The 14,292-nt window shown below is 35.3% G+C and overlaps 2 protein-coding genes across 2 annotated transcripts; one reads left to right on the plus strand and one right to left on the minus strand.

Annotated features, from left to right (window-relative positions):
* Positions 1-435: 435 nt before the first annotated feature.
* Positions 436-1,969, plus strand: LOC121959258 (interferon a3-like). The gene is made up of 5 exons (XM_088070291.1): positions 436-969; positions 1,062-1,154; positions 1,281-1,430; positions 1,524-1,601; positions 1,693-1,969. The coding sequence occupies exons 1-5, from the start codon at positions 727-729 to the stop codon at positions 1,783-1,785; spliced, it is 657 nt and encodes a 218-aa protein (XP_087926417.1). The 5' UTR covers positions 436-726; the 3' UTR covers positions 1,786-1,969.
* cd79b (CD79b molecule, immunoglobulin-associated beta) lies at positions 1,968-8,876 on the minus strand. Its single transcript, XM_042508443.2, has 5 exons — positions 8,690-8,876; positions 6,940-7,281; positions 6,712-6,830; positions 5,068-5,121; positions 1,968-3,330 (listed from the first exon to the last, which is right to left on the minus strand). The coding sequence occupies exons 1-5, from the start codon at positions 8,739-8,741 to the stop codon at positions 3,226-3,228; spliced, it is 672 nt and encodes a 223-aa protein (XP_042364377.2). The 5' UTR covers positions 8,742-8,876; the 3' UTR covers positions 1,968-3,225.
* Positions 8,877-14,292: the final 5,416 nt, after the last annotated feature.

Genomic DNA, 14,292 nt, shown 5'->3' on the forward strand with positions numbered 1-14,292 from the left:
GCAGTTCAGCGCCTGCAATCATATCGATTAATGATTAACGATTGTTGTGAATGAGCACACAATGCATGATGCAATTCGAATTATTTAAGAGTAAATGTTTTGTTTCTTTTAAATATGAGCGAGCAGAATGAAAGGGAGGTGATGACTACATGAAAAATACGAGATGAAATCTACAAAAAAAAAAAAATACAAATGGATAGTTTGAAATAAAAGAAAAGAAAAAAAATAATATCTTAAATCATTAATAAATTATTCTTATAAAAATCCTAAAGAAATACGGCATAAGGCAATAATTTGGGCCGACAATTTCCTATTTGACCTTTAAAAAAAGCAAAAATGTGCCTATAAAAGTGCCCTTATTTCTCTAATATCGAATAATATAAATGCTAATATTATTAAAAGTGAGTTGCGTTTGTCTTTTATGTGTTTTAAGGCATGCTATAACATGCATATTAAGTGGTTTTCACAATAAGAGCAACTTTCTTTTAACGTTAGTGATATTTTAGATTTGCTGTGATTTTGTTTATCCCATGCTTTTATTGTGGGAGATTTTTTTAATGAGGACAATAATTCAAATCCGAAATGTGACAGTTATACATACATGTATATTGCGGTTATTTTTTTTTTTTTTTTACTTTTGAACCGCGTGAAAACCGCAGTGGTTCACCTCAGTGTTTCCCTCAGGTGTTTGTCAGGAAAATGAAACAGGTGCGTCCTGTAGTATAAATGAGGCTGCAGCTCTGCTCCATCACAACTACTCAACTACTGGTTCTCAAGAGAAATCAGGATTTACTCCAGACAAAGACAACTTGTAGCCTAACTTTAAAGAAAAACAAAATGTTCAGCCAGATGTTGTTGGTGTTGCTGTCTGTCAGTGTGTTCAGTGCAGCCTCCTCACTGAGCTGCAGATGGATGGATCAGAAATTCAGTCAGCACAGTCAAGACTCTCTGAAACTGCTCAACACCATGGTGAGTTACCTCCTTTTTTAATATACTGTAATTTAAAACTGCTGAATGAGATTGTTTACTTCATGATGTGTGTGTTTGTGTGTGTGATGCAGGCTAATAACTCCACTAACACCACTGAGGACACTGCACCGGAGGCCACTGTGTCCTTCCCGAATCACCTGTACAGCCAGGCGTCCAAAGCATCAGTGAGTCACTCAACTTTTCTTATAAACATCTACAAAGACTCACAATTTCTCTCCTTTTATGCAGCTGTTAAAAGAGTGACATAAATCTGTCCCTGTTGTGATCTGTGATGAATTTTCTTCCTCCAGGCTGAGGACAAACTCGGTTTCACAGTTCAGGTTCTGGAGGAGATGGTCTCTCTGCTGGAGGGGGGTTACAGCTCTGCATCATGGGAGGAGAACACAGAGGAGAACTTCCTCAGTGTGGTGAGCCGGCAGGCTGTCGGCCTTCGCTCCTGTGTGAGTCTCACTGTGGATTAACCTCACATTTACAAACGTAGACAGAAATTAGGGTTTTTTTTGACGGATTTCTGTTCCCTTTTATTCCTTTAGAGCCACCACGGCCACAAGAAGAACAAGAAGCTGGAAATGTACTTCAAGAGACTCTCAAGTCATGTTCTGGAGCACATGGTGAGTCTATCAATCAATAAATCAATCCTTCTATTGATGAATCTCTATGATTTCTCATGTTGTAATAATGATGATGCTGTTCTGTGTGTAGGGCCACAGTGCTGAAGCCTGGGAGCTGATCAGGAGGGAAATACAATCCCATCTGAAGAGAGTCGAACTGCTGGTTTCACCTCTCACCAACTAACATCCATCTATCACTCATTCATTTATCTATTTATTTATCTATTTATTTTATTATTTATGTAATGAGTATTTATTATTTGGTTGAAATTCTTCACAACCTGTATATTTATAAATTAATACATTGTTGATCAACTTCCTATTTATTTATTTATTATCTGTAAAAGGCAATAAAAAACTACTTTCTTCAGCAAATGGAAATGTGTTTATTGTTTTTATTCCTGTTACATAAAGAAAATGTACACAGATATTTAACAACAACAACAACATAATAGATAAACTCAAATAAGTCATTATGAAATCACACAAAATACTTTTTATATTTATAAAAAAAATCCTCTTGAAGCACCAAAAATGTCAGTTGTTAACATCTGATTCACTCACTTCATTGTTAGTCAATAGCATAAAATAAACAGCGCCCCAAAAAACAGACTACATGTTGGCATTGTACATTTTTGCAAACCAGAAATGTTACTTTTTGGCAACATTTTATGTGTGAAATTAATATTTCAACTATCTAGTTGACTAGTTATAAGGTTTAAGCATAAAATCCACTTGGTAACGGTAAGGAAAAGATACGTTTTTTGGCCTAAAATAGCTAATTTTGTCAAGGTTGGAAAGGTCCCGATGTGTTGTGAAAAATACCCAATTTTAGTGCAAGAAACACAGCTGGGAATGTCCATATGTGTTGTTAAAAATATCCGCTTTTGTGACAATGTGTTGTCAAAAAGTACCTAATTTTTGTGTGACAAAACAGCTGAAAATGTCCTGACTTATCATTCAAAATACCCAGTTTTGTTGCAACCAACATGACTTGAAATATCTCGACAAGACATGATTCTGCTGCAGCAAACACGTCTGAAAATGTCCTAGCGTGTTGTTAAACAACCTGGTTTTAGTGCAACAAAACTGTCTAAAAATGTCCTAACTTCTTATCAAAAATACAGTTTTGGTGCAACAAAAACAGCTGGAAATGTCCCCTGCTGTTAGAAATATCGAGTTTCCACTGAAAATGTCCCGATGTGTCGTTAAAAGACTTTGCACAGCAGGAAATGTATCATTAAAAACACAGTGTCCTTGTTGGTTGGTCTCAAACAGGCGTCTCGCTTAGGTGTCACGCCATCCACGACGCCCTGCTCCAGATGAGAAATTTAGCTGGTTTACATGTAATCTGGACTCCATCACTTTAGGAATATTGACACTATATGTATGCAATGGACAAATGTCACATATTTGTGGTTTCCATATAAGTACAAAGCCAACATCTTACTTTTGAGCGACAGGACTGCAAGCATTTTAGAAGTCATATGTTGCACATTTATAAACAAACATTGTACTTAAAGGAACATAACAGGTCTTTACCCCTGAGCAGAGCCTGCTGAGGACCTTTAACGTAGAATTTGTACTTTTAAAACCAAGAACTTGGACATTATTGCCATGTGTCTCACTCCCGGTCTGTTCTTTCCCATGGGGCCTCAGCTCCTTCAGCCTCGGCGTAAATAGACAGTTCCTCATACAGACCTCCTCCACATGTCTCAATCGCCAAACCCTGAGAGACAGAAATAAGAAATAAGGAAATATGTATATGTATATACATGCGTGTCTCGGGGTCTTTTTGGGGAATCCTAGTTAAAGTTGAGTTCATACCAATGTTTGGGCGTATTGATAAATTGTAAATTTGCATAGTGATTTAGACATGACTCTCTGTCACAGCAGAGAAGTCGACATTTGCATATCTATCATATTATGTGTAATAACACTCCTGACTGTTATATGTTGACAAATTCAGAGTTTAGGAATGATTGACAAAGAAATGATGCTCATTATCTAACCTGCCTCATTAATCCTGCACTTACATCGCTCCTACGGTCCACTACAACAGCATTTTGTCTTTTAAAAGAACACGTCAGTGATTCATGCTTTTCAAATAAGAGGGCTCGAGTGCAACACTTCAGGTCTCCCCAAAGAGGCGTATAAATCAATAATAGCATGTAAAAAATGCTGCTTTTTAACTCTTTGAAACCTGAGCAAACTGGCTTGATTTCTTTCAAAAACACTGGAAGAGGACTACGAGCAATTTCACCAGAAATGACTCGAAAATTAGCAAGAAATTAGAAAAAAGTTACAAGTAAATTACCTGAAAATAACCAAAATAAATAAATTAATCAATAAAAGCAAAAAAAAAAAACCCAAAACATAATTAATATTAATTTAAATATATTATTATACAAATTACATATGAAGTTTTCTGGACATTTCTCCCTAGTTTATAAAAAAGTAAAAAATAAAAAAAATAAACGCAAAATAACGGCAATGCCACTCTCACCGTTTACTAATTTTTCTGCAATTAATAGCATTTCTTGCCAAGTTGCTCATTGTGTTGTCAAAAGAAAACAATCCAGGTGTTAAGGGGTGAATGTTAAAAAAAAAAATGACCTTTTTATTTGCTTTTCAAATACTTCATGTAACATTTTTATAGGTCTATGCATTCAGGCTATGTGCTTTCTTTTCCTTTTTTCCCTTGTGCATTGATTTAAAGTAAATTAAAGTAATTTAAAGACAATTTTTGTATGTTCTTCTGCTATGACTTTTAAATTTCTAAAGCAGTAAAAATCTACTTTTCAACCCACAAATTCTGTATTTCCAAAGTTTTTTTTTTTCATTATTCTTACAAAAGAAGCAAACAAAGTGCTTCCATATAATGCACTGTATAGACTGTGCTCATATTCATAAATGAAAAAAAAACAAACAAACTGAGAGCTGCATTGACAGAACAAGATAAAACTGCGGTTTTGAGCTCAGTGGTGCGAGGAGACTGTGGGTCCTGCTGTTGATTGCACATATTCTTTATGTAAAAACACAGCTGTGTCTTCACAAATACAAGTGAATGACCACCTTTAACAAAAGGAAATCGCCCTTTCTTTGACAGTGGTGGAACGTCAATAAAAAATGTTATTTATTGAGCATTTACTCCGAGGTAGTAGATGTAGTTTACTTTTATTTTATTTAACTTTATGTACTTTAGAATGAATTAGTCGAGTGAAAACCACAGATCTCCAGATGTGCTGATTTTGAATGTTTGTAAAAAAACTGCATTTTAACTTAGAAAAATTTTTTAGCTTAAAATGTTACTGTCCAGGCAAAATTATAATTTGATTGATCACAAGAAGACAGGTTGAGGTCAGTATTCCTCCCCCACTTTTACTGAAGTAGGGAATCTGGATACTTAGTCTACCTCTAAGCATTTGGTTAATTTGACTGTAAAACAGAGAATTTTCCAACAAACCTCATAGATGTGATCAGTTTCAGGCTCCTCGTATATGCTGTCCTTCTTTTCCAACTGTTAAAAAATAGAAGAAATGTAGAGAAAAAGGTTATTGCGGTTACAGAGTGTATTGAAAAATGACTAAAATGTGTATTTTCAGTTTTTGTCAACATCTGTCACACTGACATACCTTTGCATCAAATACCCAAATAATCACAGTTGTAAAAAAAAATGAAATTAAAAAGTAAAAAAGAAAGGACAGTGAAAGCGTATCGATGTAGGATAAATTATAATTTCTGCCTATCGTTAACCTAGCGGTTGAAGAACCTCACAGGGTCTCGTTAAAAAAAGGACTTTCAGATCTTCACTGGAGGAACTAAATTGAGTCAGAGTTATCTTTCAGCTTGAGCAACTTTGCTCGCTTATCACAGTTAATGCAAATTAATGCCGGTAACGGACACTGGCTTTCATCCTGAATGGTCTTTATGTTATGCTATGTTAACTAACCTAGTGTTTGCAGTCCTGTTACCTTTTTTGGCAATATACAGTACATCTAATGAGGGAAGTGGTATTTAAGCGCAGTTAGTATCTTGGTTTTAAATGTGTTTAAAGTGTAAGATTTTTGATTGCAGGACTTTTGCTTTGTCAAAGATCTGACTTTAATACTCCATTTTCTAGCTTTACAGTAACAAAACGTCCTGATATGTATTGGCATTATTGGTATTTTGTACAGTAAAAAAAAAAGAAGAAAATAAAACAAAAAAAATCTTACCAACTCAAATACTCAAATACCAACGCTTGATCAGTATGACACTCTAGGTTCCCCACCAGCATCAGTTTTTGACATTCAAGGTACGGCGTGTCAATTTACGCTTATTACATGCATGTTTTTTTTTTCAAAATAAACTTAGGTTGTTCCAGGAAATGTCAAGTTTCTACTCATTTGATATGTATTCTCATCTTCAAAATAAGCTCAGTACATTTGTACTTAGGTTTTAAAGTTTGGGCAACAAAGTGGTTGCATTTCGATAAAACACCATGAAGTACTCGTTACTTACTATCACTACTTACTATCACTAGCACGGTATGGCAAACATACTAGCACACTACGTTATTATTAAAATGTATTGATTGACTCTGGTCAATTTCACTTTTCACATTGGACACAAACAGTGGTCTGCGGGTGAAAGTCCGGCGTTTGTTTTACTTTCTCCTTTCTTTTGCCAAGAGCATCAGCAAATGCTGCTGCTCGCGTTGTCTCCTACCGCCACTGAAAGTTGCCTCTGTGCGTTGGTATCTGACACTGACGGGCCACTGACCAAACGTTGGTACTGGAAGTACAAGTTAATGTTTTGCTTCTTTTTCAAAATAAATTTGTAGATTGAATATTTTGGCACTTTGAAAATGTTATCTTAGGATCTAGGAACTCGTCAACGATGGACAGAAAAAAGAAATAAGAAAAATCATCAGGTATATGAACAGAATCATTAGTTGCAGGTAGGCCTGTGTTTTAGCTGTGACCTGTCAGCGTGTTTATAGTGTTGCAGACATCTGTTTAATTTTAAAAACCTTAAGTTCCCCTCCGAAAAACATCTCATCTACTTCTTCCTTAAATTTAAATTAGTTAGTAATATTGTTGTGTGTCTTATTCATCTTGTTCCTTACCAGATGTTGTTTGCGTAGCAGAAACGCAGCAATACACACAGCCAGCACCAGGCCCTGAAGGATGATGAGACCGTCCTTCATCCTGGTCCTGTGCAGAGCCTCGGCAATGTTAATGTCTCCTGTGAGAGGAAAAATGTGTGTTTTTAAAAAGTGAGCTGGTACAGACCTCAGTAAAATACATCAGTGTCTGTAGGTCTGAATATGACACATGCTGTCTGAACCACTTACTGGAAACGTGAAGTCCAGTCCCAGGTCCCCAGTGATCGTTCATCTTGCAGAAATAGACTCCACTGTCCTTTATATTTATATTAGAGATTACCAGAGCCGGAGCGTCTTTCTTGATTGATTTATTGATTACAGTGATGTTAAAAATATCATACTTTCCTTTTTCTGCTGCCAACTTAATTGTTTTCGATTTATCCATGTCATACTCGTCAGCCTTGTACCACTCCACTTTGGCTGGCACAGTTTGTACAGGGTAGGACAGACACAACATGAACACCCTGTGTCCAACTGGCAAACCAATGAACCGGGGCTTCTGAATGATCTGCATGGCAGGATCTGGGGCCACTGAGAAGGTTGAGAGACAAAGTGACACAATTACAGCAGCAGCTACTTTAAATATCTCCAGATAAACGTGTATGCAGATGATATTGCTCTATTTTGAGTAGAAGAATGATGTGTTTATATCAGAAGGATCAAAAACTACTATTTCAGAAGTTCTACTTAAGCAGAGATAAAGTCTCTTAAAAGGTAACTTAAGTATTTTTTTTTTTAACCTGGAGTCACTTAGACACAAGAACATGGGTAAAATAGGTTTTCCTTATCTATGGTGCTTACATGATAAGGATGCTAATTACAGTAATTAGCATTGCAACTATGATGATGGCTCCATATTTCTTATTTTGTAAAAAAAAAAAAAAAAGTTAAAAACTCAAAAATATAAACTTCAAAGACTGAAAACACGAAAAGCAGCAAATTCTTGCATATGAGGATCTGTAACCAGAGACTGTTTGGCATTTTTGGTTGATTAATGACATAAACTGACACCTTTCTATAGACTGATAAACTAACCTACTAAGTGTGTCAGATCCAAATACCAGACAATATTGAGTTATAATGGAGCACTTAATCATATATCAGCAGTCTAATAATCTAATGCTTACACAATTAATTGAGTAGTTTACAGAAAATGACTCAGAAACAATTTTGATAATAAATGCAGTCATTAATCCAGCAGAAAATCATCTTATATTGCCTCTACTAAGATGTAAAGATTGGCTGCATTCTGTTTTTATATGACTGTAAATTAAATATTTTGACATTTAGTTGGATAAAATAGTCAACACTGTCATCCAAAGAACAACTACTAGTAATCAAAATAATTGTCTATTGCAACCCCAGATTAATCAACTAATTATCTCAGGATGTTTATGGATGCAACGTTAGGCAGTAAAAGCTGCCTAACTGTCTACACAATTTTGTTGCTCAAGTCTATTAATACATGTTGTGAATGTGTATTTCAATGTTTGCTTTTAAATTTAGTTTTCTTCCTCTCTTTTTCTATTTTCTTTCCAATATCTTTCTCTAAAAATGAACTACAGATCTGAAATAAAGTAACCGAATGGTCAGTTGATATACCTTAGTCTACTGTATATAAACACTATATTAAAATATTCAGTCTTTGTCTCAGAGAACAACTTCCTCTTTCCCCCCAGATGGCCAGGAAGTAAGGGTAGTGTGGAGTCAAAAAATAACATGCAAAACACTTTGTGCATTGTAGCTGTGGTTAAACAGCCATAAAAAGTACAACTTAATAATTACATAAAGAGTTATGAACAATTGGGCTAATTATATTGCTCTAATAACATTCAGCATTCACTAATGTTATTATTTAGCACCAAGACTGTAACTCTTGTTTGCATCATTTTCAGTCACTTTATAAGTTGATGATATTGCAAAAAGATTTTATATTTACCTGAAATGTTGATCAGCACAAATCCAAAGCATCCAGCCAACAACCAGCGCATGATGACATGCAGAACAAATATTTCAGATGCAGATGTCCGCGCGTTCTTTTAAACCTCTCTGCAGCATGAATGTGTTGTGAATGAGGAGAAGAAGTGTCTGCACCGGTGGATGTCTGTCTGTCACCACTCAGGCAAATAAGGGGAAGAACGTTTTAACATCGAACCAAAATTACTCACAACCCACACTGTAAACATCAAAAATCAGTTTCATTTACGTTGTGTTCCATTTTTAGGGACGAAAGAAACCATGTTGTAAACATGCGCCTTAGGGGAGCGAAGGGTAGATTTTGAGGCCTTTTGAGCCAACAACAAAACATTATGATACCAAGTCATTAACACGATTTAGTTTTGTTAGATATTTTTCGATACTCGTGACAGAACAATACCAGAGTTTCAGTATCAGTACCACAAGACTTTTTCTTGTTTTGGTGCTTTACTTTTCATTTCTTAAAAAGCAGCATATGTATTCAAATTTTAAATGTTGTAAAAACAAGCGGCCCTGCAAGGCTTTTAAAGAAAATAGTGGAAAAGTGGCATTATTTTTATTTAAACTACCCGATTAAAGAATAAGTACACAACCCTATAGCAAGAAGAAAATGATGGCATTGTACATTTCAGCAAATCATGAATATGTTTGTTTCATACTTAACGCTTCGAAAGTGTCATAATGCATGAGAAATGTGGAGGTGGAGGGGATGGTAGATAGCGTGATATCAAGGTGAGACGCCTGTCAAGCTGCAGACTACTGTTCACGTCCACAAACAACAACAAAATGGGTTGCGATTTAGTGAGTGCTAGTGTTTCCAGCAAATATTGGTGTTTTGTAGCAGATTTACCACACATTCACCCAGAATTGTTGAAACATGAAGTTTCAACATATGTATGAAATCAAGAATCTTCAATGTTTTTCAGGCCAAAGACCCTTTAGCTGAAAGACAGACGGAGCAGGGAGCCCCTACTATAAAACTGAGTTGCTTCTTAAGCCTTTCTAAAAAAAATAAAATAAGTCATTTTCTCTTTGCACCTCTTGTCTGCATTTTTTACTACTTTTAATGGTGATTTTCTTTTAAAACTGTAAATAATTTTGTGATTATTTTACCTTTTCTCTTTACTCTTTTATTGTAAGTCTCTATCCTTAAATCTGCTTTAAATTTTATTGCTCTGTAAGATAATTTAAATTGCGTTGTTGTATGAAGTGTTCTATACAAATAAAGCTACTTTGCTAAAAACTGGGTCCACAATAATGTGTAGGGTGGCCTCAAGTCCCATAAACATACCTTTTTTTGTAGTGCATACAATACTAATCTATTAAAATAGTAATTATTGACAGATTTGTATATTTTTCATGGAATTAATTAGACAAAGATCCATGAGTAACAGTTAGCCCATCATCCATGTTGTGTACAGTTAAGGAGTCATATTGTAATTTTGAAAATAAATAAATATAAAAAAATATTTTAGCACCACTCCTGCAGTAACTCTGAGGACCCTCTAGGGGTCACTGAACTCCTGTAGCACTGCATAATAACATAGAAACATATTATAACTTACAAGAACTGACTAAAACTAGATCTGTAATATGAGATTTAACTGTGTAAATGCAGAAGAAAGACAATATATGGACTTGTGTGTGTGTGTGTGTGTGTGTGTGTGTGTGTGTGTGTGTGTGTGTGTGTGTGTGAAACCAAAAGTGACTTACCAGACCTTGCAAGAGGCCTTAAATCACTTTGACATTTGGTTTGTCGCTCCTCTGCTTGTCTTTCAGGCAAAAGTCCAGTGACATCTGCAAAAAACAACAACAAATAACTAATGTGTTACTTCGGGACAAAGCCTGCGAGTTTACAGTAGCTCAGTGGATTTCTTCTGATTTTCGGAAGTAATTTGGACTAAATTCTAGGGACTTTTTTGGCAGCCACGAGTGCTAGGGAGGCAGTGCTTATGTGTCTGTGTTTTTCATTGTGGGTTTGTCAGTCCACCACTTTAGTCCAGGCTTTAATATCTCAACAACTGTTTAATGGATTGCAGTGAAACTGACGTTTGTGGTTCCCAGACAATGTATCCTCATGAATTTGGAGAATCCCTGACTTTTCATCTAGCGCTACCAGCACATCAAGACCTTCACTTCCACTTTAAAATATCTCAACCTGTACAGGTTGGATTGGCACAAAATTTCATACATTCATGGTTCCCAATTTAAGTTTGACTTATTTTTCATCTACCAGCATCATGATGTCAAAATCTTCTCTTATTCAATACTTTTGTTTATGCCCAAATGCCTGCAGAAATAATGACATTACCAACAGCCTCGTCTATACTGTGTGTTCTGTGAAAATGAGCAAATGTAACAGAGGTGTTAAATATTGTTAAGATTATACCTGCAAAACATCAGCATATTAACATTTACGTTGTGTTCCTGCGGTAAGTGCAGCCCTACAAAGTTGCGAGCACAGATGAAGTTTTGTTATGCAACATAAACATGCAGTCAAGAGTGAGGTTTCATCCCCTATGCAGGAGTGCCAGAGCGTGCCATTCAGCTCTGCTGTGATTGGCCAAATCTCATTGTTTCAAGCTGAATGTGTTTGTGTTCTGCTGTGTGATGGTGATTTGAAAATACCTTTCAGAACATTACATAAATAAAATTACTAGAAGGTTTTAGCCCTTTGAAATCTGCACTGACATCCGTTTTTTTATGCTGCATTCAAACATTCAGCACATTAGTTTGATTTCTTTCAAAAACATGGGGAAAGGAAATTAGCAACTTGGCATTAAATGTCCTGCAAATTGCAAGGACAAAAACAACCTGAAAATTAGCTAAAAAAATAAATAAATAAAATAACTAAGGACAAATAGCAAGAAAAATATTTATAATTATTATAATTATCAGAATTTGTATTATTTATTTTATTTTAGCACTTTTTTCATCTATTTTTTTCGTTTGTATATTTTAATTTTAAATAATTTTCTTAGAATTTCTTGCTGATTTGGAGGTGATTTTTTGTGTTGCTCATTGTCTGCTTTCCTTTTTTTTTTTTTTTAAAGAAACCAAGCCAATTTGCTCATCTTCAAAAGGGTTAATAAAACATGCAGATCTCCTGACTGAATCTTGCCAAAGTTTTCAAGTCAACCACATCACATTTCCCCAAATTCCTAAAGTGAGCATGCATCTTACAGCACCATATCGGTTTTTGTTTGGTGCTGTAAGTCAGTTTTCACAGTGTGTGAGCAGGAGATTTACTGCTGCCTCCAACAACCGCGAAACGCTGACAGGAAATACTGAACCTCCCTTCATTTTAATGAGAGGCGACTCAGAGTCAGTCAAGCTTAAGGCCTGTCATTTTTTCATTTTCACTCATTGTTTTCTAAGTAATGGATGCCTGATAATATGTAAACTTATCACAGGGCTCCGAGGTGAGAATGGTTACTTGCTGCAACAGTTAGCCGATTACTTCGACAATCATTAATTAGACAACTGTTAAAATCTAAGTCAATTTTTGAAGGTGAAATGTCAAACTTTGTATTGTTTCAGCTTGTCAAATGTGCTGCTTTTTCTTGTCTTTCAGTGTGGTAAATACATTATCTTCTGCTTTTTTGTTAATAGACCAAATATTTAAAAAATTACGATATTAGATGAATGGATAATTAAAATGATCATTAGTAACATAATCTTAATTCCAGTGTGGGTGGAAATAGAGTAGATGAGGAGAGACTGTGAGGCTGGTTATGAGTTAGAGGTCAAGTGTTTTTCTTTGATATGTAGGCAAGAAAGTTTTGCAGGTCATGTCATACAGTACAGAATAGTATTATCAAGCCTTTGTGACTTGGGCAAACTGAGATTTCTTTACAAAAAAGAGCAATGAGCAACGAAAGAACTTCTGCAAAAATTAGCAAAAAATATGTCAAAAGAAATGTGAAAAAACAAAAGCGAAAAAAAGGGAAAAGTGCTTAAAAATATATAATTATTCTGTAACATAATTTAAAATATGTAATTATACTTATTGTAAGTATTGTGTCTCCCCAGACTTTTTTTCCCTAACTTGTTTAAAATAATTTTCTTAATCTATAACTTTCTTGAAATTTGTGGAACATTTATCTGATTTTGATAAATCTGATTCTGATCTATTATCTGATTTTTAAAAAGTGTTCTTACTGTGTCTTTGACATTGCTTGTTGATAAAGAAAAGAAATATGGTAATACAATGTTTTGATATCTTAAAGAAGGGTGTCTCAGAATAAAAAACATTTGAAACAAAAAATAATTGTCAGTTGCAGCCCTAATTATTAGTGCTCTCTGGTTATCAACATATCCTGCCGGAAACAGAGCAGCACCACACTGCCAAGTAGCCAAAACTGAAAACACCAACAAACACTTGTAGAGCAACTGAGCCCACATCCCTCTAAAGTAATGTCAGTCAGCACTGGGCATAGCGTGCAACCACAAAAAAATATGAAAATAAATCAGATACCCCACCTACTTATTTCTTGTTAGAGGCAGTGCTTATTTTGGTCTGTTCACACTCGCGCACAAAAAATAGCGACTGGGCAAGCAAGCCGATATATAGTGCTGAAATGAGTGGCTCTGCTTAAAGGGGAACTACGCCCATTTTCAAAATTAATACATTATTCTATGGTCAAAACAGTCCAAAAGTATTAGTATAACAGTAGTAATAAAAGTATTAAAAGTATTAGTGAACAACTCCCACCCAATTCCAAAAACTAGAGTGCTAAATCTCAAATTTGTGATGTTATGGGGAATAAAGTCTGCTGCTCCATAGACAATGAACGGTCGAAAACGTTACGAATAACACAGAGCAGCCAGGAGAATGTGCTGAGTATATGGGTACATTTTTGGTTTTAGGAAAGAACAATACAGCAGATTAAAGCTCATTTTGGGTATGAAAAAGATAACTGTGTGTGTCCACAAAATTATTTTAAGACTGCAAAAACTAAGACTATTGCTGGTGTCTGTTCTGCCAGTATTTTACTGTATATTGCAGAAATACAGAAATATACCGTATTTTCAGTAAGGTCGTAAAGTCATTTCACAGTATAAATAATGTAAAATTACGGTATATTGTTTGGCGTCTGTGCTGCCAGCTCTTTACTGTTTTGCAGTGAAATTATTTACAGTGTGGGGGCCACTTTTGCAAAATGACAGGCGGCCAGTCGCACCAGCCCTGCAAAGACATAAATTGAGTATCACTGGCTTATACAATAGCATCCAATGTTGTCCATAAATGTATTTGTTTTTATTATTTAGGTATCTATAATCACAAATGGTACTGTTTATCCTGAGTCACACACATTGTCCCGCAGCTGTAAATACTCACTGACACACCAAATGTGTGTTAGCTGTTACTGCAAATATTCCCTACGAGATAAAGTATTTCATGGAAAAATACACTGTACAAACAGAAGAGGACACTATCGATTTGAAATATAAGATGATTAGTCAACAGTGTGTGATGTTCACCACACAAACCACCAGAGGGCCTCAACACACCAGTGTAGTTTCACAAAGTATAATGAGAAACAACACAAACTGACAGTCTAC

This window comes from Plectropomus leopardus, chromosome 19, assembly GCF_026936395.1.
Source record: "Plectropomus leopardus strain MGB_pleo_1.0 chromosome 19, ASM2693639v1, whole genome shotgun sequence".
Lineage (NCBI taxonomy): Eukaryota > Metazoa > Chordata > Actinopteri > Perciformes > Serranidae > Plectropomus > Plectropomus leopardus.